Below are 24,989 nucleotides of genomic sequence, written 5' to 3'. Positions count from 1 at the left end.
CTCACTGCAATTCAGGATGACATGACTTCTTGTTGAAGGGCATCTACTTCCTCATAATCTGAAACATATTCTTTTTCCCTCCAAGCAAAACTAGTAAAGAACTTTCAGGGAGGACAGTAGGTTCTGCAGTCTTCAAGGAAGCAATCAGATTCCCTCCACTCTTGATTCCATGACTTCAGAGATTAAGTCCTACCACATTAGAAGACTGGGGAAGTGCCAAGTTGGGGTTCAGGAAGCTGAAGAATCTTACTTTCACAGCAGCTGCTTCATTTCATGTTAACACACACTTACAGAAAAGATTGTCTGGCTCCCAGCCTGAACACTGCAAGTTCGTACCTCATCTCTTCTACTTAGTTGTATTTAAGAATTTCTTCCCAATGTGGCCTTCATCACTGAGTAAAGTCTTGTACTCTTATTCTAAGGGTAAAGAGGTATTCCTTACAATTCACATTCAACACAACCCTGATGTGCCTCAGTCATGTCTTACTTGTGGACATACACAGTATTTTAACAGGAATATGACAGATCTCTTGAGAAATGTTATGAGGGTAAATCCACTTTTGCAGAAGACATAGGTGAATGAGCATCAGGGGAAGGCAAATCAAAAATGAAAAGAACTAGTCTTTTCTGAGAGCCATAACCAAAGATGGATCTACTTTCTATCAAATAGTAAGTTGCTATCAGTTTAACTGTCTGGGAAAGGAGGAAACACTCATCTCAAAATCTTCAAGATCTGACTCCCTTTTTGAAGTCACTCTGCAGCAAAATACATGATGATATATTCAGCACAAGAATGCTGGGTGACATTTAAGGACCTGCAATATACAAAATATCATACTAGATGATCAAGTGGATATTCCTTTTTGGACTTCATGAAATTATCAAGCCAATGTTATGATAATTGCACAAATGAACACTGTAGCTTTTGAAACTCCAGAATCAAGTTTATCTCATGAAAATAATATAAAAACTTTAAAATACAGAACCATATAGCACTTTAAGTGACTTCTACCACATTCAATGTCAGGAAGTTGTGAGAAAGAATGGAACTTATAGTCAGGCAGATGCCAAGACCTCTACGGCCAAGATGTAGGCTGCAGCCAGTAGGAGTGCATGATTTATCTAGAGGCCATACTAGATCTCATGAATATGAGGCAGTTCTATAAATATAGGCCAATTATTTCTCTGATCTCAATCCAATATTGTAACAGTAGATATTTCCCTGCATGATGCAATCAAGCCTTCCTCAGGTGTATCTTAGCTCTATACAATTAATCATTTTTTAAATAATTTGAAGAGAAACAGGTACAAAATACCTTAATCAGAGGCCTTCTGGTTAAAAATTTGTCTTACAAGGTCTACTTTTGCCCATATAAGAAAGCAGAAACCGACAGTGGGTGTAGAGGCTGGCTGGTCAGCCTTTTGGAGAGGCTAGCACACACTCGTTGGAATCTCTCCCTGCCTGGGTTAGAGAACGCTTCAGAGTTTAGGGGAACGAACACAGGAGCAATTTCTGTACTTATAAAACAGCAAAGGATTAATAGTAATGTTAACTAAACAACTAGCTCTTTAAACTGTGGTTTTTGTTTTCCTCTTGCACAGCTCCTCATGCTTAATTTGTCCTACAGACCACTGTGATGCAAACAAATACCTCATCTCTCCCTGCACTCTCTAGTCATTACCAGTTCTCATCATTTATTTGTTCACAGCACCTAGGTTCTTACCTCCAGGAGCTTGTCCCCAACACGAACCCCTGCATGAGCTGCAGGACCCTCCTCTGATACACGGGAAATAAAGATGCCCTGAAAACAAAAATTAGATGTTAGAAGAGGTGAAGCCCATTCCTCAAATCTGGAGACTGTGGAAGAACATTCAGCCCCATTCGATTTCAGGGAAAGGGGAAATCCCTCACCAATCCAATCTCCTGGATTGGGGAAACAGGACAGCCATACCTCTCCCTTCAGGAATTGGTTAAAGAGGAAAGAAATTCCATTGCAGGGCTATCTGACAGGTGACAGAGTGGAAAAGAGAATGACACTTAATCCTCTTCCAGCAGATGAGAACATAACACAGCTGATGACACCACATGAATAGAAGACAACCCCACATCCTTCCCCTTTTGAGTCCTGTACATTAGAGTCCAGATGGGAAAGATGGTGCTGTCCCTCATTATTGCTCTATGCAGTCAGTAGCTTGCAGGAACCAGAACTTGGGTTCCAGAGGCGACAGCTTGTTCAGCCCTGTCAGTCTCATTTCTGGAATGGTCAAGGACTGCTCCCACCTTGCTTGGAGAAAGCCCAGCCTGGCCACAGGTCTGATACATATGGACATCCAATTTCTAACTACAGAGAACTAGTTCCTGTAAGTGGGTGCTTCAACAACTACACAGCCCAGAGTCTTACCTCATCATCACCCTTATAGGGGGTAGAGCCCTTGCCCCCTGCGATGCTGATGCCTAGCCCCCCTGTCTGCCGCACGATAGTCAGTGTCAGCTGAAAGGAGAATGGACACAGGTTACAAGTCAGCGCAGACAGGGATAAGGCCAAAATCACCTTGAAGAGCAAGGGATGAGTATATAAGAGAACAAGCATAGGAGTTCAAAATTTATATGCATGCATCTGCTCACATATCTGTGTAAGCTGTGGTATCTGTAGCTCAAAGGGACGAAAGTTACAATACATTTAGACAAAAGAAGTCTTTTTCACAGCTAAGCCCTGAACTACATCTCAAGAACAAGAATCAGTTTGCTTGTAATGAATGCATCTGAATGAGATGTCCACCACAAAGTAAACTGAGAAACAGTGGGATGGGATTGGATAAAGAAACAAGGATAATGTTCACATCACAGCCCAGCTCTGTCACATGGCTCCCTTTGGGGTCTAATTCCATACAACTACTGGGAGATTAAGGGTCACTCCACTGTAGTATGCAGTAACAAGAATTGCACCTCTTCCAGAATACCCTGGACAAACACTTGGTTTCCATCACTAGAGCAAAGTCAATGAGCAAGTCTGAATAAGCCATCTGCTTTGCCCAATTGGCTCCTTTCTCATCTCCCTTCTGTATAGGCAGGCTCAAGGCTACAGCTGTGCAATATAGAAGCCTCTTTTCCTTCCTCTCTCCCACTTCCACATACCAAATTATGCCCAAGTTCCAAAAGCAAAACTTTTGTTCAAACTTGAACTGAAACTGCCTAAATTTAGGACACTAACCTAAACTGCTCATGCTGCCTACCTCAGTCATGAGAAGGATGATATGGAACATGTGGGAGGATATATGAAAAAGAGTGGGATACAGGACTCTTGGGGATCTGTCAGGGCCAAGGACCAAGGAGCTGGTGAGGTAAGTGAAATAAAAGTACACAGACATCTGGAGAGAACTAAATTTGCTATCCTCCAGACATCAGTTATCTGGAAACAAAGTCCAGAACAGAGAGCGGCTGCTGCAGAGGCATCTAGCTTCAACATCATGTCCTCTTGGCTTAGATCAGGCAACAATGTGGGCTGCAAAAGAAGCAGGAGACTTGCCTTCCTTAACCCCCTCCCCACAAATCCTTCTTTACTTTCTACAATGACCAAAGCAAGAGCCCGTGTGAGCTTCACATTCTGCTAAGATCAAAACAAACAAAAAGGAAATGAAGAAGGTTCTTTGCCATTTCCTATGATACCTAGTCAACCATAAAGTTGACAACAACTTTCAGCTGCTTCACAAGGGAACCCCTGATTCTGCCCAATCAAAAGTACATCTTCCCAGGTGCAAAACCTAGCGACTGAGTGAAATTCAAGTACTGAAAGACATGCATTCCTCAGGTGAGATATAGAAATATGGTGGTTATGAGATAGCTGTACATTATTGAGAGCACACTATGAATCAAGTTACAGATCAAATAAAGATACTTGAGTAAAGAAGTCTGTTGGACCTAACTACAAATATCTACTTCCTCTTTTCCCATTTGCACAGTAAGTTGATTAAGTTTAAACTAACTGAAAGATAAACAACAAAGAAAGATGAATTTTGCAAATTTATAGAAACTAGATCAAAAATATGGGGAAACTTGCCAGAAAAGTCAACTGGGCTGAGGGTTAGGAGCCTCATTTCTATAAAAAAAAACAAACCCCAAGGAAGAATCAGACCTAATTAAATTTAAAGATACTGCTGGAATAAKAGCAAATTTATATGAATAAGACATAAATATATTTAAGCTGGAAAGAAGACTTCAAACACTAAAAACAAAGACAGTGTGGCAAGTAATCAAACTGGTGAATGGTCATTTTAAGTCTATGAAAAAAACGATGTGAATATGAACCTAAGAGAAAAGAAACTGTATCTAGTAGCTTATTAGAGCTTCACAATTTTATATTCAGTGTTGCACATTATAGCCAAAACACTGCTTTTCCTTTTTTTTCCTCTCTCCATGAAAAATATAAGTTATCTCTTCCAACAGTATGTCTATCCTAAGGCTGCTTCAGAGCTGTCTTCACTTTCCTGATATCTAGACTGATAGACTCTGGAAACACAGTGAACAGTTGTCCTAATAGCCTGGGACAACAGTTTCTGTAATCACTCTGCCAGAGACTTTCCTACATTTTTTCTTCTTCTTCTATTTTGGTCCCCAGAACCAGGGCACCCCCCCATCCCACAATGGTACATCTCACAAGTAACAACAGATCAGAGATATTTCCCACCTAGAAACGTGTTACTCATCTGATTATGGTCCCTGAAATCAACAAAAGCAGGTAAACCTTCATTAGCCGGGCTACACATCCAGTGTTTCTTCCTAGTTCCTTCCAGACAGGCAGGCATGCATGCTCTCCAAGGAAAAGTGCTAGTGGAGAAGGGGGAGAATGGGAAAATGGAAAATGCCAGCACTTCAGCCTAATGCTTGCATCTCCCTGAACTCCCTCTGAAGACAAGTAAAAGCCCATTTCCCCATCAATTACACTAAAGTATAAGCCAAGGAAGTAGGTATACTTCCCTCCCCTCTCCTCTGCCCCCCGCAACACCTCCATCTGTGCTTCTGCCTGTACGTTTCTGAGGAATTCACTCAAATGAGGAATGATTCCACCCCAATCTAATTTTTGTGCTTTTTTAAATATAGCTATCTTTTAACAGATTCACTTGATCCTGCTAAATTTTCAAAGTTGCAGTACATAAACACATACTATTATAGGGAAACTTGAAATGCAACACACATGGACAGGCTTACTTTTCAGCAGCAGCCAGGGCATATCTGAATATTATCCTAACAGAGCTGGAATACTGTTCAATGTTGTGTCCTTCAAACTTCCAGCTAAGGATTTTTGTAATCTGCCCTTAGCAGGGGCACAGCAGACATAGCAGTAGCAAAGTAGACATTCACAGGATTCATAGTGTCAAAGCATGGAGCTGTTACACTTCAGAGCCTGCTGGATATTCTTCCAGACATATCCAAGGGAATGAGAGCTTTATGGTTTTATTTCCAGAAGGCGGCAAGTTTCTGCATGCACAGATACCTTTTTCTTTAACACGCTACACATTTAGAAGCAGGTGCATGTCTGATCCCTGGATTTATATCACTTAAAACTTTAAAAGGCCTGGATTGTCAACAGCGACACAGAAAAGCCAAGCATGTAATAAATACTTGGATAGAAGTATGCTGATGTACATGCATCACATGTTCATGACAAAGCACATTTCACTCCATCAGCAGCTAAAGAATCCATTAAATATCATCAATAAAGAACAAATAATTATTTTAAACTTAGAAAGTCTGGGTAGCTTGTACCCAAAAGTCTTAATAGGTGACCAAGATCTCTGATCTGCATATAGAGTATTTATTAGCCGTGCTGCCATTAAGAGAGATCTGGACAGACTGGAGAGCTGGGCAGAGAGAAACCTCATGAGGTTCAACAAGGGCAAGAGCAGAGTCCTGCACCTAGGGAGAAATAATCCTAGGCACCAGTACAAGCTGGGGGCTGACCTTCTGGAGAACAGCTCTGCAGAGAGAGACCTGGGAGTGCTGGTGGATGACAAGTTGACCATGAGCCAGCAATGTGCCCTTGTGGCCAGGAAGGCCAATGGTCTCCTGGGGTGCATTAGGAAGAGTGTTGCCAGCAGGTCGAGGGAGGTGATCCTGCCCCTCTCCTCAGCCCTGGTGAGGCCTCATCTCAAGTCCTGTGTCCAGTCCTGGGCTCCCCAGTGCAAGAGAGACATGGAGCTAGTGGAGAGAGTGCAGCATAGGGCTACAAAGCTGATCACAGCGCTGGAACATCTGCCCTATGAGGAACGGCTGTGAGAGCTGGGCCTCTTCAGCCTAAGGAAGAGAAGACTGAGGGGGGATCTTATCAATGTGTACAAGTACCTGAAGGGAGAGTGTCAAGAGGATGGGGACAAACTCTTTTCAGTTGTCCCATGCAACAGGACATGAGGCAAGCAGGCACAAGCTGAACCACAGGAAGCTCTGCCTGAATGTGAGGAGGAATTTCTTCCCTGTGAGAGTGACGGCGCCCTGGAACAGGTTGCCCAGAGAGGTTGTGGAGTCTCCTTCTCTGGAGATCTTCAAGGCCCGCCTGGAAGCAACCCTGCCTAACATGCTGTAGGCGACCCTGCTGAGCAGGGAGGTTGGACTAGATGATCTCCAGAGGTCCCCTCCAACCTTACTGATTCTATGATTCTATGATTCTATTAAATTCTAAAACCTTGATACTCTGAGACAGCATTTATATTGCACGGTTAAAGAGGTTACACAGAACAATAYCTGTCACTATGGGCCAGTCATGCTAGCATGAATTTGAGAAAAGTAATTTAAGAGCTAGCATATATGCTTCTTAGTAGGTAGACAGAAACACAAATCATGCGAAGCAGCTGAATTTTACAAAACTTAGGTCTTGCAAAAACCACACACACCCACACACACACATATATATAAAAGCAGCACTATTTCATTCTTTGATAAAGTTTTAAACTTGGCTGATATAGTATAGATGTACAACAAGCAGACTTTTGTAAAACATGAAACTTGTTATCACGAAACTTGTTATCACAAGACATTCTTACTGACATCATATGATGCTATTTTTAAGTGTACATTATACAAGCTAAGAACTAGCAGAGATCAAGTACTAGTGGAGAACCAGGTAGCATTCTGCAGAGATCTTTATCAGGCCTGATCTTAACACAAATCACTCACAGAAGAAATGTTGAATAGTTCCGTATGAGGGGAAGCGAGGATTCTTTGAAGGGGGGAGAACTATATCTAAAGGATAGAGATATATTTACTTTCTTCATGCCATTAATGACATTACAGTAAATGACTAATCCATATTTGAAAACAAAGGAATTAATGATACCCAATGAAACTTCAGCAGTAGGCTTATAAGAAATGCTTTTTAGCACAAAGCACAATTAAACTGCACAACTTATTGCCACATAATAGTGTGGGAATCAAATGCATGAATGGACTTACAGAAATCAGCCATTGGCAGTAGCTTCCCTGTATCTACTTTAATGGTAAGAACATTCCAAAGATCCTAAACTACAGACTACAAGAAGCTGGGAAAATAGCAGAGCAAGAATCACTAGGTCTCACTCAGGTATGGACTTTCAAATCTTACAGCCATCCCAACAGCAATACAGAAGAAAATCCCTCAAACTCAGCATTAGATATGTCTTCACACAGATGCATATTCAACTCTGTGCACCTTTGTTCCAGAAACACCTCAACCAAACAGAGGGTACTTATAGAAGAGGCATGTACAGTTCAGGGGCCAGAGGCACTGACTCACCAGCAAAGATTAGAAGAGCTAAATCTGTCTGGCTTCAGTAAGCAGTAACTCATGAGGACATGGGTTATGTTGCAAGTATCAGTGAGCAAACAGAAGGTTGGGGATTATTGCATGAGCTGTTGAGAACTAAATTAAAAACAAACAATGGAAAAAGGAATATGAAGGAAAGACAGGGGCAGCCTGCTGGGAACGAACAGAAGACTCTTCTGGCTCTGATCTTGTTTCTTCCTCCTTTCAGATGATTTTTAGTTACCAACAGAATGGATACTTGCAGGATAGGGTGGTAGGTAGAGAACACAGGAGTCAAGCACTTTACCCCCTTCCTACTTGACACCTCTCCATCCAGCTTACTACTAAGCAGAGGGAGAGTCAAATAAGAAAGGCTTGTAAGTCCCAGAGAGTGACAAGAGCATTAAGAATAGGACAGGACAGGGGAACTGCAATGCTAAATACTCTGCTGTATCCCTACAGGCCCCTTTCCCCACAGAGATTCCAAGTCTTTGGACAACACTGCATTAAGTGAGGATGAAAAAAGGATGCATTTTTTAAAAAAAATAATCATGTTGATGATGAATTTTACACTAGGAATATAAATCTCTGGGTTCATACAGATGTAATTAGTTCTTTCATTAGTGAATTCCAGAAACAGGGACTTAAGAAGCTAGTACTTTTTCCTCACTGGATGCTCAGGGCATCCAGATTTGACACAGTGATGGAAATGTTGATATTAAGAGAGAGGATCCTGAAAAGAATTGGCTAGATAAATATTGAAAAGCAATGGGAGGAATTCAGAATCCCATTGGAAATGCAAATATTTTTATTCCTATTCTTATTGATTTTTTTTCATTCTGAATTGTTAAAATTGTCTATTTTACATCATTCTAACTACAAAATTTCACCTAGAAAAGCTCATCAGCCCAATAATTTAATTGTTCTAAAGGTCCACTTAAGCACATCATTTAATATGGAATTGAAAGATTGACAGGAATAGAGAATTTATGACTTTTTTAAAAAAAATCTGTTTCATTGCCTAGCCTCAATTAAGACTTGTGCTTCATTTTCAAACAGTGCTGCTGAGGGCAGACAATACACTGGGAAAGTATTTGTCCAAGGTGACAACAAGACAGATGGAAAATTCTTGCACTAAACCTGGCACCACTTATTTTAAAGCATACAAGCATAGACATGTTTCAGTACACAAATTAGTCTGGAGGGCAGAACTCAGTAAGGATGCTGATACTGAATGCAGGAACAAAAGCAGTATAGCTAAAGAGAATTCATATTCATGAACACAAACTACTACATCTGAAGTAGAAGGAAAACTACAGAATTTAGTGTAATGAAGTTTGAATAAGCTCTGGTCTGTCATCCAGTCAACAAAGTTGAATTCAAGTACAACAGGTGCATGAATCCGCAGTAAGAGAGATATGAAATGGAGAATCTATTTTATAAGAGGAAACTAAAAGAGTTTGGTATCTTCAATGTATCACAATGAAGGCTGGAATGGGTTGTGATTGAGGTCCATAAAAGAATACCACAGAGAAAGAAAAAAAATATCAGATAACAGAAAAGAGATTTTTCAAAAGAAAAGATAATGAGAACAAAGAACTAACAAATACAAGTTTAGCCTAAAAATAAGCTTTCTTATCACTCAAGAAGTAGAATTCTGGAAAAACCTCCCAGTAGGAGAAACCTGAGTGACTGTGCATGAGGTATGGGGAGAAATCTACCTATATTTAATAAAAAGCTTGAAATAGTACATGTTGCTAGTGATTGTACGAGACTTGACTTCAATATTTCTTCCATAGCTACGTTATCTTGTTCTTAAATGTCAGCTAGATGTTCCCAAATTGAGCACACTGGGTTTTTTTCTTTTCTTTTCTTTTTTTTTTGGGGGGTGGGGGGTGGGGTGGGAGGATGTTAAAGCATATCTTCCAGAAAGGGCTACCTATCACAACTAGAACAACTCTTGTYTCCTTTCAGTTCCTGCATCCAAGCTGCAGATACTGTCCTCCACCACAAAGTCTCAAAACTATTCTAGCAATTCTCTCTCTCTCCTATCACCATTATCACTGCTGTTCAATTTGCAAGGAGAGACCAATCTTCAGAGGCATGCAAATGCTTAAGCCCTATTAAATTCTATGGTGTTATTTTAATGCCTAAATTATTGTATAATACTAGTCCTAAGCAGCAAGACCTGTATCTGTTATATACAACCTATTTGCAAAAGGAAAAAATCAGATTTGCAGTGGAGTGTTTTGTTTAAACAAGGTACCTTTTCCCTCTTTGTTAAAAGACACTCCTCTACTGCTTTTTGTTTCTTCTATCTGAGAAAGCAAATCAGATGAGTGTGCCAAACTCTTAGAGCATGAAAAGGAAACCCTACAGGTAGCTATTCATTTCTGTGAGAAACTATTCCACAGTTTGCTACTTGGTCCTCAAAAAATCTCCAGATCTGTTAAATTTTACAGCTGACACAGAGCGTTATATACTAAGATAAATAAGAAACAATCACACAAGTAATTGCTGTCACTTAGAAGGGGGATCGTATTCAAACTATGCCTTAACAGATCTTATCACAAAGTGCAACATCTACAAGAAAAGATTATAGTCCCCATCTTCAAAATGCTGCAGGGAGATAGTCACAGAACAAGAAAGAACAGTAAGGGCCCTTCAACCCAGGGGCAAAAGGTCATAAAAAATTTGTCTGGCTAGAAACTAAAGGATGGACATGTAAACAGAAAATACAGCACATTTTTCATCGATCAATGGGATGATTAGTCATTTTAAAAACTAAGTAGAGAAAGTGGGCCACTGCATCTTTTGACAACTTTATAGGAGGATTCTGCTCTGTTAGAAGGTAGGTTCTAGTCAAGTCAGCTAAGCAAATACAGATGACATAATCTTGCATTATACAAATTTCTTCAGGGTTTAAATTTTACAAGTAACCCTGTAAGAAAATCAAGTTTGCTACATAAGACTTAAAAGCCTGATAATATCCTGGTATCCTGTTTGCTTCCTCAGCAAACAAAAAAAAAAAAAAAAAAAAAAAAAAAAAAAAAAAAAAGAGAGAGAGAGACCAAGGTATAGAAACCCAAGAAAAGGCAGTATTTCAGCAGTGTCACTGAGATGAACAGGATTGCTTACAAGGGTAGGGCATCCTGATGCTATAAGCTACACGTACCACCTTTTTAATAGTCGAACACCCCTTTAACCATGGATGTGCTGTCACTACTTTTGGCAACTAATAATTGTGGTAATAAGCACAAGGCTTGGAATCAAACATAAATGGTGACATTTCTGAGCAATTTCCACAGGGCAAAACTACTTTAAAGAGATGACAAGACTTGCTCCTGACTGTAGAGTGATAGGATTTCACATGTGAGCAGAGGAAGGTGACAGGATTTTTTTTCATCCTCTGGCAAGGAAGCAAGTCAAGGAGCTTTGAACCTCTAAGAGCAGTCTAGCTTTTTTTTTTAAGAGAGGGAAATTGCTAGTGCATTCTCTCTGGATAGCCTTGTGCTGTTGTATGAAAACCCCACGGGAGAAGCAAAGACCTATAAAGCTCCTCCATCATCACAAAGCTCCTCCACCAGCACATTTTGCCACTGCAGTGTCCTTCATGTCTCTTATTTTCACTGTGCTCTGCACAAAATAGGTTAAGGCTGGGCAAAACCGGAAGGATGACATCAATTGTTATGTTAGATGAAGAAATCTAAGTCACTTAAGCAGAGCTTGGGACCCACTTCTCCTTATCACCATCAATCCACACAGTAACTCTTACAGATACATGGTGGGATAACTTGTATGACTATAATGCTGTCATGGATGGCTACGCGCTTTTTAGGAAAGATAAGTCAGGAAGGCAAGGTGGTAGAATTGCTCTTTATGTGAGAGAGCAACTGGAATGTATTGAGTTCTGCCTAGGGGTGGATGAAGAGTGAATTGAGAGCTTATGGGTAAGGATTAAAGGGCAGGCTAACATGGGTGACACTGTTGCGGGTGTTTACTACAGACCACCTGATCAGGAAGAGAAAGTCAATAAGGCCGTTGACAGACAGCTGGAAGTAGCCTGACAACCACAGGCCCTGGTTCTCATGGGGGACTTCAACTACACTGATATCTGCTGGAAGGACAACACAGCTAGGCACAAACAGTCCAGGAGGCTCCTGCAGAGCATTGGATGAAAGATTTTTGACATGGGTAGTAGAAGAGCCAACAAGAAGAGGTATGCTGCTAGACCTTATACTAACCAACAAAGACAGACTGGTTGGAGATGTGAACATTGGCGGCAGTTTTGGCTGCAGTTCATGATCCCGCATGGAGGAATCACAGAATGGTTGAGGATGGAARGGACATCTGGAGATCACAGAATCATAGAATCAGTAAGGCTGGAAAGGACCTCTGGAGATCATCTAGTCCAACCTCCCTGCTCAAGCAAGGTCACTTAGAGCATGTTAGACAGGGTTGCATCCAGGTGGGCCTTGAGTATCTCCAGAGAAGGAGAATCCACAACCTCTCCGGGCAACCTGGTCCAGTGCACCATCACTCTCACAGGGAAGAAGTTCCCCCTCACGTTCAGGCGGAACTTCCTGTGCTTCAATTTCTGCCCATTGCCTCTTGTCCTGTCACACGGGACAACTGAAAAGAGTTTGTCCCCATCCCCCTGACATCCTCCCTTCAGACTTAAAGGAGACTCCACAACCTCTCTTGGCAACCCGTTCCAGTGCTCTTGCCACTCTCACAATAAAGAAGTTTTTCCTCATATTCAGGTGGAACTCCCTGTGTTTCAGTTTGTGCCCACTGCTACTTCTCCTGTTCCTTGGCACCACTGAAAAGAGTCTGGCCCCATCCTCTTGGAAGTAAGGCAATAAGTAGGATAGCAACCCTGGACTTCAGGAGAGTGGACTTTGGCCTCTTCAGAGAACTACTCGGAGGAATAGCATGGATTATGGCCCTAGAAGAAAGGGGGAGTCCAGAAGACCTGGTTAGTTTTCAAACATCACTTCTGCCAAGCTCAAGAGCGGTGCATCCCTATGAGTAAGAAAAAACAAAGGAGGCAGGAGACCCGCATGGATAAACAAGGAGCTCCCGGTCAAACTCAAACAGAAGAAAATACACAGAATGTGGAAGAAGGGACAGGCCACTTGGAAGGAATTTAAGAATGCGGTCAGAGCACGCAGCGATGTGGCAAGGAAGGCTAAGGCCCATTTGGAATTAAATCTGGCAAGAGATGTCAAGGACAACAATAAGGGCTTCTTCAAATACATCAGTAGCAAAAGGAAGACTAGGGAAAACATGGGCCTGCTGCTGAATGGGGTAGAGGCCCCTGGTGGCAGAGGATACAGAGAAGGCAGAATTACTGAATGCCTTCTTTGCTTCAGTCTTCACTGCTAAGGGCAGCCCTCAGGAATGCCATGCTCTGGAGACAAGAGATAAAGTCTGGAGAAAGGAAGACTTTCCCTTGGTGGAGGAGGATTGGGTTAGAGATCATTTAGGCAAGCCTGACACCCACAAATTCATGGGCCCTGATGGGATGCACCCATGAGTGCTGAAGCAGCTGGTGGATGTTACTGCTAGGCCACTCTCCACCATCTCTTAAAGGTCAGAGAGGTGCCTGAGGACTGGGAGAAAGCCACCATCATGTGCGTCTTCAAAAAGGGAAAGAAGGAGGACCTAGGGAAAGGCTGGTCAGCTTCACCTCCATCCCTGGAAAGGTGATGGAACAGCTCATTCTGGATATCATCTCCAGGCATATGGAAGAAAAGAAGGTCATCAGGAGTAATCAGCATGGATTCACCAAGGGGAAACCCTGCTTAACCAATCTGATCGCCTTCTATGATAGCATGACTGGCTGGGTAGATGAGGAGAGAGCAGTGGATGGTGTCTACCTTGTTCAACTTATTCATCAGTTACCTGGATGAAGGAACAGAGTGCCTCCTCAGCAAGTTTGCTGATGATACCAAACTTGGAGGAGTGCTTCTTGTGACCAAGAAGGTCAGTGGTATCCTGGGGTGCATTAGGAAGAGTGGTGCCAGCAGGTCAAGGGAGGTGATCCAGCCCTTCTACTCAGCCCTGGTGAGACCACATCTCAAGTACTGTGTCCAGTTCTGGGCTTCTCAGTACGAGAGAGACATGGCAACTACTATACAGATTCCAGCGTAGGGCTATGGAGATGATCAGAGGACTGGAGCATCTGCCCTATGAGGAATGCCTGCGGGAGCTGGGCCTGTTTAGCCTGGAGAAGAAAAGACTGAGAGGAGATCTTATCAATGTGTATAAGTACCTGAAGGGAGGGTGTCAAGAGAATGGAGCTAGACTTTTTTCAGTGGTGCCAAGGAACAGGACAAGAGACACTGGGCATAAAACTGAAACACATGAAGTTCCACCTGAATATGAGGAGAAACAGTTGCTCAGAGAGGTTGTGGAGTCTCCTTCTCTGGAGAGATACAAAACCTGCCTGGACATGATGCTGTGTAATGTGCTCTAGGTGACCCTGCTTGAGCAGATTTGGACTAGATGATCTCCAGATGTCCCTTCCAACCTCAACCATTCTGTGATTCCTGCTGGACACTATCTCTTTGAAAATTCTCTGAAACCAAGAAGATTTCAGGTGCAATTTTGTGCCTTCAAATAGCACATTGATGCACTTTCGCCTTGCAGAAGCCTCCCTACAACCCAGATAGAGACTGAGGCAACACATTGGGAAAACAATCACCCATGGAATCCAAGTATCTTATCAGTTAGTCCTATGTTTTACCTAATAATTAACAAAATTATTCTTTCACCTTCATTAGAGTCCCATATGCACTAACAGTCAAAGGAGATTGGAAAATACCAGCTGCACAGCACCAGGCTCCTTACACCCTGAAGTTGGGGTGCTGACAAAAATCAGGATTCTGGCTTAAAGAACACACAATCAGTAGCTCCTTCCCTCTAAGAGCTGTATAAAATTATACAAGGAATGTAATAGCAGCATTATGAACTCTATACTATACTGCTCGAGAGGCACCAGGTGTTCTACTATGCAATGGCCTTGCAGAGTCTGCTCAGGCAAATAGCCTGTTGGTGTAGCTATAACAGACACAGGAAAGATTCAAAAGGAACTTCCTGTGTTTCAGTCTGTGTCCATTGTCTCTTCTCCTGTCACCGGGCACCAATGAGAAGAGTCTGCTGCCATCCTCTTCACACTCTCCCTTCAGGTACTTATACACACTAATAAAACAACCCTCCCCCACTCCAGGTCTTCTTTTCTCCAGGGTGAACACTCCCAGCTTGCTCAGCCTTTCTTCATGTAAGAGATGCCCCAGTCACCAAGCACAGTGAGTTCTCAAATGAAGGAAGCAGGAAGAACCTGGTTATACTTAGTCTTGTCTGGTACTGGTGATAGAAAATCTATGCAAGAGAGAAATGCAAGAAACGTGAACATGTTTTTCAATGACCTACAGCTAAGGAGAGGGAAAAATCTTCACAACACATTAAGAGTGGACCACAGATGAGTCAGTTCACTTTTTGTTTGAAATGGAAAAAATTTCTGTCATCTACCTCCCCAAAAGTTTTGCTCCAAAACCAAAAAAAAAAGGAAGTCTCCGCATCACACATGAGGGAAAAGCAAAGAGGCAAGTACACAGAGACAATTAGACCAGCATCTTGATGTAATGCACGAGTCTGATGCTATTGTACTGTCATGAAGGAAATATCCTTGCTGCAAGCAGTTAGCACTGACAGCAGTTTCTGCCCCTTGCCAGTAACACTCTGCTTCCTGCAGTTCTCTGGAAGCACTGCCTGCAGGATCAGGTAAGCCCACTCAACTGTCAGAAACAAATTCAAGAAGTTAACCATAGTCAGAGGATGAGCTAAGGTAGCAAGACACAGGATTTAATCTGTGACACAGGACGCCATACACATGATGGGGCTTTATGATCCCTCTAGTGCCACCTACCCCTTTGTGATATCCCAAAGGGCTGCATGTGAAGACTTCAGAAGCTTCTATGGGGAGCTGTGTGAGATGCAAGAAACATTACCTCCCATCCACTTTTCTTGTCCAACAGCACAGGCTCCTGAGTTAGATTCCCCTCCCTACCCACGTAGCTCATACACAGCAATTAGCAGATTTTTGAGGCCTCTGCTCCTTCAAAACTACAGGTCACCTCAGATAGTATGCATTTATTTTCTTCCACCTTCTCCTTCCTCAGTGTACAGTAAGTAAGATTATCATCTCAGCCCTCTTTGGTTTTCTGTATTTCTTCCATCTCGATCTGCAGCAGCCATTCTCACTTCAGGTAGGGAAAGGAGGTGAAAGAAGGGGAGGAAACAATCATCATTGTGTGTTTGTGATCAGTCAGGTCCGGAAGCCACTTGACCCAGATAGATCAGATAGATCTACAACAATGGGTGAGCCTGGGAAGCAAATCAAGCAGATTGAATGATTTTTGGCAGAGAGAGAACAGTAGGAATGGTACAGACCTCTTCCTCCTCAATGCGAGCAGGTTCAATCAGCAGATTATTGGCTTGATCAAACGACACCCCCTGTTAGGACAGGAACCAGCAAAGAGGCATGCGGATTAGTGGAGCATAAACCAAACCCACCACCACTACCATCACCACCCAACACGCAAACGCACACCATTCTGATAGGTCTGGCCACACAGCACCCCACTCACACCATTCCTGATTATCACCTACCGCAGCGAGCACCAGCGACAGGGCTGCCCCTGGGCTCACAACATGCAGAGTGTCAGCACTCTTTGGCCCAGTTCACAGGAAGCTACATCTTAAAGGCAGCATTTCGTCTATGTTTGCACTGAGGATGCGATCACCAAGCTCACAAGCTGAACACTAATAGCTGTTTTTACCCTCTCTGTGCCGAATCATTCACTGAAGAAGGAAGGATTAAACAACATAGGAGGAAACCACAAATGGCCCTCTGCTGCCACCCAGCTGCTGTGCAGGAATGAGGCTATCCCAAATCAAACTGCACTGCTCACTCCAGCAAGGGGAAAAGGCTCTGGTGGGACATTGCAGCCTGTCAGATGCCATAACATTCTGCTCCCAAATGCAGGAAACCTTATAATTTCACTCAAAACCCAACTGTCTTAGCACCCTCCCCCCCCAAAAAAAAAACACCCCCAAAAAAACAAACCAACCCCCCCCCACTAGTTCAAGGATTCAGCTGCCTTGTTCTAGCTCCTTCTTCAACACATATGCAGCAGTTCTTACTTGAGACTCTGCTCCACAGGGACACTGCTCCCCACATTGCCATTTATGGAACACAGCTCAGGAGGCAAGTTTGCAAACCTGCCTTAACAAAGCAGGTGTTCAGGCCAGCCCCAAGAAGAAGAAAACTTATTTCCAGGCAGAAGTCTTTAGTAAATAGCAAAGATGATATTGAACCTGTAGTCTCAAGTCCTTGTAGGTGTCGCCAATGGGGCAGTGCATCCTTGGTTCTGAGTCTCAAACTAAAATAAGCCTTTTAGGTCAGGACATTTCCAAGTAATGACAAGTCTACGATGCAGAGAAGGACTCAAGTTGGCCTCATACATTCTTACAAGCAACAGCAGCAATTTATTTTTACTCTGAAGAACTTCGTAAACAGCAAGGAAATTACATGTCTAGTCCCTAGAGAGCAAGTACTAGAACAGACAAAGCAAGGCAAGTATCAACTGAGAGAAAAGTTCAAAGCAAACTTGAGTGCAAGAACTTTCCCTGTGCAATCTGAAATCCAGTGTGGGGTGGAAGTAATCTCAACAGTCCAGGAGAGGGTGGAGAAAAGCACACAGCAAGAATAGCCATTGCTCCAGCATCTTCCACCAGTTTCAGAGACCCACATCTCATTCATGAGATTTGTGGATGTCATATTACAACGGAGATTCAGCCCTGTCCTACCCCTTCCTGTTAAGTAACCTCACAAAATTATCAGCAACTGCAACAAGAACCAGCCTGACCTCATGCACTGTTTTTCATCAGTGTATTCGTAGTCTACTGTGAGCATCTTTCCCCAAGCAAAAATCTCCATGTGTCCCAGGTCAAGCACAGTGATTCAGCTGAGTAGAGCCAAAGACTCATCAACTCCCAGCATAACCAGCAAGACTTACTATGCCAATGGCAAAATTCTAAAGCACCGATTCCCCCAAAACCCAGTGTATGCACCATCAGAATGCACCTGTACTGGTGCAGGCATAGTGTGGTATGCTCCTTTCTGCTCTCATTGCCCACTCCTCTCCAGGAGGTGCTGCAGCGGAAAGGGCAACTGCAAGCAGCTTGAACATAAGCCTGAAGAGATTAGAATCCGTGCAGCGACACAGCTTATCCTGTTGCAGATGAGGTGCAACAACCAGTAAGCGAGGAAGCAATTGAAAGGAACAAAAGAACCTGTCAGTGATGGGACAAAAGAACTATTCTTGCAGCACAAAACACAGTATCACACACAAGTGGGGAGTGTGCAAGAATGTGGACACAGCAAGGGAGTTGAACATAAGCAACATAACAAGGCTACTGGACAATCATATCAGCCCCAGCATAGACTTCAACCCTCCCAGCCTCAACATGTCTCTTCTGAAGGTCTAGAGCCTCTTGCCAATACTTTTGTTGGCACCTGGTAGTTCAAAGCAGCAGAAGGAACATCTGGAACCCCTCCAACCATCTCCCCTTCCCACAAGACCTTACCTTCACAGATGGTTGAGTGGATAAAGCTCCATTCTTTACATCATCCTCATCCCATGCTTCCTCCTGATCCTCAGGCTCTATGTTGTTATTGCAGCCTCCTAACTCCTCTTCCTCTTTGGGGACTCCATCACTATTCAGCCCCTGCAGGAGTGCCACCACTGCCTCTGGCTTGGGCAGTTTAGTTATCTTAAAGTGCTTCTTATAATGGGGTGTGTCCTTGCGGATAAGCCTCTGCTTCTCTACTGGGAACGGTCGTTCTTCATCTTCATCCTCATCCTCACTCCGTATCAGTGTGTCCTCAGCAAAGTGTACAGTGGGCTACAAAGACAAAGCCCCCCAAAGACTGTGAGCCTCAGATAACAGCTATACCTGGAGGCAGCACAGAAACCTGCTGTCCCTCCATTGCCAACACAGGCAAAGCCAGTGCTGCTGCTTTAATGCTACAGAAGATGTAGAAATACTCACTACAACTTTCCCCACACTTGTCATATTCCATACCAGCTCCCTCATCCAGACCCATCTCCTGCTAGTTCCAAGGACTAAAAGACACTCAATCCTGTAATTCTGATTTTCCCCACAGTCCCTGCCTAGCTCTCATGCTATCCTTCTTAGTCTCTCATATACTCAGCTCCCACAGCCTCTCTGAATCGCCACTTGCACTTGGGCATCCATGGGCTTCATTTGCCCCCAGTGATGGCTAGCTCACTCTGTATACTCATTTACCATTTTCACTGAAACTTTCAGGTCCTTCTGCTACCATGACCTTGCTGCGGTTCCTACGCTCCTACCTCATTGTATTCCACTTCTATGTCTTCCTCCTCTTGGTCAGCTGCTTCTTTATGCTCCTCTTCAGGTCTTGACTTTGCCTCCTTCTCCAGCTCTTGCACCTCAGGCACTTGCCCATTTGGCCAGTTCCTCTCTCTCTCCTCTCCCTGCTCCTCTCCTCGAAAGTCAGCAGAAGCAGTGCTGTTGGAAAGGTGCGAGTCCTCACTGTGATTTGACATGGCACTCAGTCTCTTCTCCTGGGGGAGACGATAGGTTGTAAAAGTCAAGATGAAAACCAAAGCAGCAGACGGGAGTAGTGTAATGTGACTGGTACAAGGTGGAATATGATCCAATACTAACAAAATCACCTCTTCAGATTGGCTACTGCATTCCCTGCCAAGCCTGCTACTTTTCACCTAGGTCCACTCTCTAGTTCCACCATCTGTTTGGGCATTTATTCTCAAAATTAAATCTGGGCAGCAAGATACCTCCCCCAAACACTCCACTCTATCATTCTTTATTCGGAGTATCGGAGCCTTCCTTTCCTCTCCCTGTACTGTGATAAGAGTTGCACTAATGCATACAATTCTCCTTACACCCTTTTCTGTATCCTGGTTGAACCTCTTGCCCTGTATTGGTGACTCACCAAATCTTCATTCCAGTCTTTCCCCAAAATAAGCTCTTCCTGCCTAGCTTACAAACACTGCCTCCTCATTCTCCAAATCTGTTATGCGTGGCTCTATGGTTATTTATTTCTTAGTGAACAGCACTCACTTCTGCCTTAGGAGAATTCAGGTCCCCATCAGACTTTGCAGCATATACCTCATTGCGTCGAACTTCGATCACCTTCTTCATAACCTTCAGCTCACTGGGATGAGGGGTTGCTCTGCGCTGTAAGCCCTACCAAAAGAAGAACACTCAGAACTGGGGACTCAGCAACTAGAGCATCATGCACTATGCCTCAAGACTGAACTGTCAGTTCAAATGACAAGTTTTAATCAGACCAATAGAGCTCTAGCTGGACCCAATCTAACTGCCACATTGCAGGATGTGATCCAGGCCTCTCCTCTATTACAGCTTGCAGCTGGAAAGAGCATAGATGTTGAAGAAGATAACACTTCTCAGATACTCCTCTCAGACATTAGCCAGCTCATTAATAAAGGAACTGGGAGAAGTTATGCAGACAGGATGTTTTAACTTGTGCTTCAGTCTTAGCAAATACCATGATAGAGTCAACCCTGAAACCTCTAGAGGAACACATAGGTGGAATTTCTTGATCTGTCTGGCATCTCTTAAAATGTCTGATGAACTCTTGTTTCAGCAGAACTTCTGATGCTCAGCTGGGCTCATCCCACAAGAGAGGTCAAAAAACCTCAGCATTTTAAAATTAATAGCAATAAAAAAATCCAAACATCAGCAGGAAAAAGATCGCAGAGCTGCAAGGTGAGATGCAGCACTGGTACCAGCCCAAATGTTTTTTATTAGAAGGATTTAGATCTCAGGATAATCTCCATCCACAAGATGTAAAGAACAAGAAATCCTGCAGGACATTTTAATCAACACAGTACTTGCTGAAAACTGAAACTTTTATCATGTCCTTTGCACCTGGAATTGAAGTAAAATGATCTGCCATATGTTTTTAGGTTTTCTGTCTACAGGTATAAAGCTTAGCCACCTTAGTTACAGCATACTCCACAGCAAGGGACTGCATCTGGTTTCATGCTTGGTGGGACAGATTGTCTGGTTCAAGTTTGGAGGTGTTGCATTTCCCCATGGAGGAGGCCAACTCCAATCCACTACTGACACTGCTGTGACCATCAGAATCTCTGGGATACCAAGTGCTTCATAGACAGGTTAGCAGTCACAGTTCAACTCCCATGGGATGGCCATCAATATTAAACCTGCACAAAGGCTCTCAGGGCAATCTCTTTTATATCTGCTTGTCTCCTCAGGGAATCTAATACTCTCAGAACTGCAAAAATATAGTACATGCTTGCAGCAATAGTGCAGGAGCTGTGAAACAGGAACACCACGATGCATTAGGTGGGGGAAAATAAAGTGTAGATTATACCCATACTTCCACAGAAAGTTAACAAGTCTCTAGAAATTCTTCTTCTTACCCTTCTCTCAGCTCCAGATTCCTCCTCATCATCCACTTTCGGCTCATCCAGAAACTGAATCACACTGACTCTGTTTAAATTGGTGTCTGTCCAGCTCTCGTCCACACTGTTCTGCAAAAGATTCTCTGCGAAGAAGGACAACAAAGTAGGAGCTACTTTTCTGACCAGAGTTGTGGGCTTGGACAAAAGAGTTCTCATCCCATTAGAACACTTCTATCATATGTGCCCATGCCCATCAAGCTGCAGAGCCACTGAGGACAAAGGATAAATCCTCTAGATCTTGTCATCTCCTGTATGTCTATTGCCAGATCCATGATAGCCCCTACAAGTGGCACTGAAGGATTCAGTTTTAGTGCACCTTACCCAAGGATTGAAGGGAAAAGGTAGAATTAAGGCACAAATCAGAAGTGCTGACACAAGAATGTCATCGTGTCACAAAGCAAACTTTACAAATAATGAACTACTCTGTCAACAGGCAGAACCTTAACAATCTCTACCTTAGAAAGTTGCCAACAGCCAGTCAGGACACTAGATCTGTTACTGCTACCACAGTAACCAAGAACAGACCAAGGTGCAGAGGAAGGCACCTGAGAAAAGGCAAAGGGACCAGGCAGTGGAACCTGGATCAGGACAGCTCATGGCCTCTTCTCTGTAGCATTCTGCAGAGTGTATGGTATGGCAGACAGCATTCATAATGTGGCCTCTTACCAAGACTGGGAGAAGGCTGCTGGGGAAGCAAGTAACAAGTGAGAACTTTTTCTCCTGTCTTTTCATCATCCTCTGTCTGGAATTTCAGCATGGGCTGGGACTGATTTTCTGCCAGCCAGAGGGCTTTCAGGTTAAGATTTGTCAAAGCAAATGGCAAGTTCTGCAGTCTGCAAGAGAAAAAAAGAACTGTTGGTTAAACTTATTTGGCTGTGAAGAAGCCTCCACGCAATCCCAGACTGCATTATCTGCATTAGAGGAGGACAGAATCAAGCCACTGCAGGATCCTTCACTCCTGAACACCTTGAAGTAGCTGGCTCATGCTGCATATGGCTCTGCCACAGCCACAAGCTGGACTACAATAACCCAGACAGAACCCACCACAGGTTTTAGCAGAGAACAATCTTCTTCAACAAAATGTAAACAGTGAACTTCAAGGAGAAGGCTGAAAGCTGAAAGGATGATGCTTTCACGGACTAGTGTTCCAAACAGAAGGTCTAGTTGGCTTCCAACTTTTGTTAGAAACACAAGCATCACCTAACAGGACTGTAGCTAAAATCTGCAGAAGATTTCAGATCAAACTACAAGTGTTTGCACATTTGTTTTGTCCTTTTCTTTTTTTTTTCTTTTATGAAAGTCTGAACTAGTCTACCTAGTTTCTGAATTCTAGGGTTTCAAAACAGCAGAGCCCCAAATCCATTACATTGCTGCCTGTGACATGGCATCGGGCAGAAATCCTGCCTTCTCTACCCCCAGCAGTATGTTAAAACACAGATGTAGACAGTGAACCACACACAAATCTGCTTGTTGGGGGGGAGAGAGAGAGGGAAGATCTCCATCCCTGCATAAAGTATAGAATCTTAGTAGGCAACAATTTTGTGCTGACTGGCATTCAGGCTGTGCTGTGTACCAGTCCACTATTCAGACTGAATTTTACCCTATAAATGCTAACGATCCCATTGAGACACCTAAACAGCAGAGAAAATGTTGGCAAGAATCCCAGTGACATTGGCAAAACAATGGAGAAGTTGAGCTGGCATTGGCTGGAGAGAGAAGCTGAAGAATAAGAACTAAGTGTGCCTAGTGTAGCTCTCAGACAGAAACACAGAACGGTAGAGGTTGGAAGGGACCTCTAGAGATCATCTAGTCCAACCTCCTTGCTCAGCAGGGACACTTAGAGCATGTTAGACAGGACTGTGTCCAGGCAGGTTTTGAATATCTCCGGAGAGGGAGACTCCACAACCTCTCTGGGCAACCTGTTCCAGTGCTCCGTCATTCTCACAGTATGGAAGTTCTTCCTCATCTTCAGGCGGAGCTTCATGTGTTTCAGTTTGTGCCCAGTGCCTCTTGTCCTGTCACATGGCACTACTGAAAAGAGTACAACCACATCCTCTTGACACCCTCCCTTCAGGTACTTACATACATTGATAAGATCTCCTCTCAGTCTGCTCTTCTCCAGCCTAAACAGGCCCAGCTCTCACAGCCGTTCCTCATAGGGCAGGTGCTCCAGCCCTCTGATCATCTCCATAGCCCTACATTAGACTCTATCCAGTAGCTCCATGTCTCTCTCGTACTGGGAAGCCCAGAACCGGACACAGTGCTCGAGATGTGCTCTTACCAAGGCTGAGTCAGGATCACCTCCCTTGACCTGCTGGCAATCCTTTCTAATGCACCCCAGGATACCATTGGCCTTCTTGGCCACAAGAGCACATTGCTGGCTCATAGTTAACTTGTTGTTCACCAGCACTCCCAGGTCCTTCTCAGCAGAGCTGCTTTTCAGAAGGTCATCTCCCAGCCTGCACTGGTACATAGGGTTATTCCTCCCTAGGTGCAGGACCCTGCATTGCCCTTGTTGAACTTCATGAAGTTTCTCTCTGCCTAATTCTCCAGACACCAGGAATCAAGCAATAGTTGGGTCATAGCCAAAGCTTACCTTATGTTACAGGCTGAGGCAGAGACTTTTTGATCAAAAACTGCTTTTTACTGAGAAAAATACAACATTTGTATTTACACAAACTGGATAGAGTGCCTAGTGCTCATTTTAYGCCACTGCCAGTGCTGAAGGCTGGAAAGGCTTCACATGGGAAACAGATCAACACAAAAGCCATTCTGGAGCTTGTATGTTATGATGACGACTATGCATATGTTTGCTTGTAGGAAGGTGGGGCGATGATGAGAGTAGTAGGAGGTGCTTTTCTGCTAGACCGAGAGAAGCCTGATCATAGAATCAGTAAGGTTGGAAGGGACCTTCAGAGATCATCTAGTCCAACCTCTCTGCTCAGCAGGGTCACCTAGAGCATGTTAGACAGGGTTGCATCCAGGTGGGCCTTGAATCTCTCCAGAGAAGGAGACTCCGCAACCTCTCTGGGAAACCTGTTCCAGTGCTCTGTCACTCTCACAGGGAAGAAATTCCTCCTCATATTCAGGCAGAACTTCCTGTGCTTCAATTTCTGCCCATTGCCTCTTGTTCTGTCACCTGTCTGCTCTCCAGAAGGTCAGCCTCTAACCTGCACTGGTACATAAGGTTATTTCCCCCTAGGTGCAGGACTCTGCACTTGCCCTTGTTGAACCTCAGGAGGTTCCTCACCACCCAGCTCTCCAGTCTGTCCAGGTCTCTCTGAATGGCAGCACAGCCCTCAGGTGAATCTGCCGCTCCTCCTAGCTTGGTATCATCAGCAAACTTGCTGAGGAGGCACTGTGTCCCCTTGTCCAGGTCACTGAGGAATAAGTTGAACAGGATGCGACCAAGTACTGAGCCCTGGGGAACTCCACTAGCCACAGGCCTCCAGCTAGACTCTGTGCCTCTGATGACAGCCCTCTGAGCTCTGCCTTTCAGCCGGTTCTCAATCCACCTCACTGTCCACTTGTCTAACCCACACTTCCTGAGCTTCTCTAGGAGGATGTTATGGGAGACAGTGTCAAAAGCCTTGCTGAAGTCAAGGAACACAACCTCCACTGCTCTCCCCTCATC

General features: G+C 43.8%; 1 protein-coding gene across 1 annotated transcript in view; it reads right to left on the bottom strand.

Moving 5' to 3' along the window:
• The window catches only part of SCRIB (scribble planar cell polarity protein), a 117,524-nt gene that overhangs the window by 60,928 nt on the left and 31,607 nt on the right, over positions 1-24,989 (bottom strand). Inside the window, exons 12-19 of the mRNA XM_085316180.1 lie at positions 22,022-22,188; positions 21,314-21,438; positions 19,968-20,093; positions 19,217-19,450; positions 18,429-18,746; positions 16,230-16,292; positions 2,403-2,492; positions 1,725-1,802 (exon numbers count right to left, since the gene is read on the bottom strand). Coding sequence (XP_085172306.1) covers positions 1,725-1,802; positions 2,403-2,492; positions 16,230-16,292; positions 18,429-18,746; positions 19,217-19,450; positions 19,968-20,093; positions 21,314-21,438; positions 22,022-22,188 — 1,201 coding nt within the window. The remainder of the gene's footprint in view (positions 1-1,724; positions 1,803-2,402; positions 2,493-16,229; positions 16,293-18,428; positions 18,747-19,216; positions 19,451-19,967; positions 20,094-21,313; positions 21,439-22,021; positions 22,189-24,989) is intronic.

This window comes from Rhea americana, unplaced genomic scaffold (genome assembly GCF_003343005.1).
Source record: "Rhea americana isolate MKP2758 unplaced genomic scaffold, rheAme1 scaffold_456, whole genome shotgun sequence".
NCBI lineage: Eukaryota > Metazoa > Chordata > Aves > Rheiformes > Rheidae > Rhea > Rhea americana.
The sequence above is the reverse complement of the archived record's forward strand: the minus strand, read 5'-3'. Positions and strand labels throughout refer to the sequence as shown.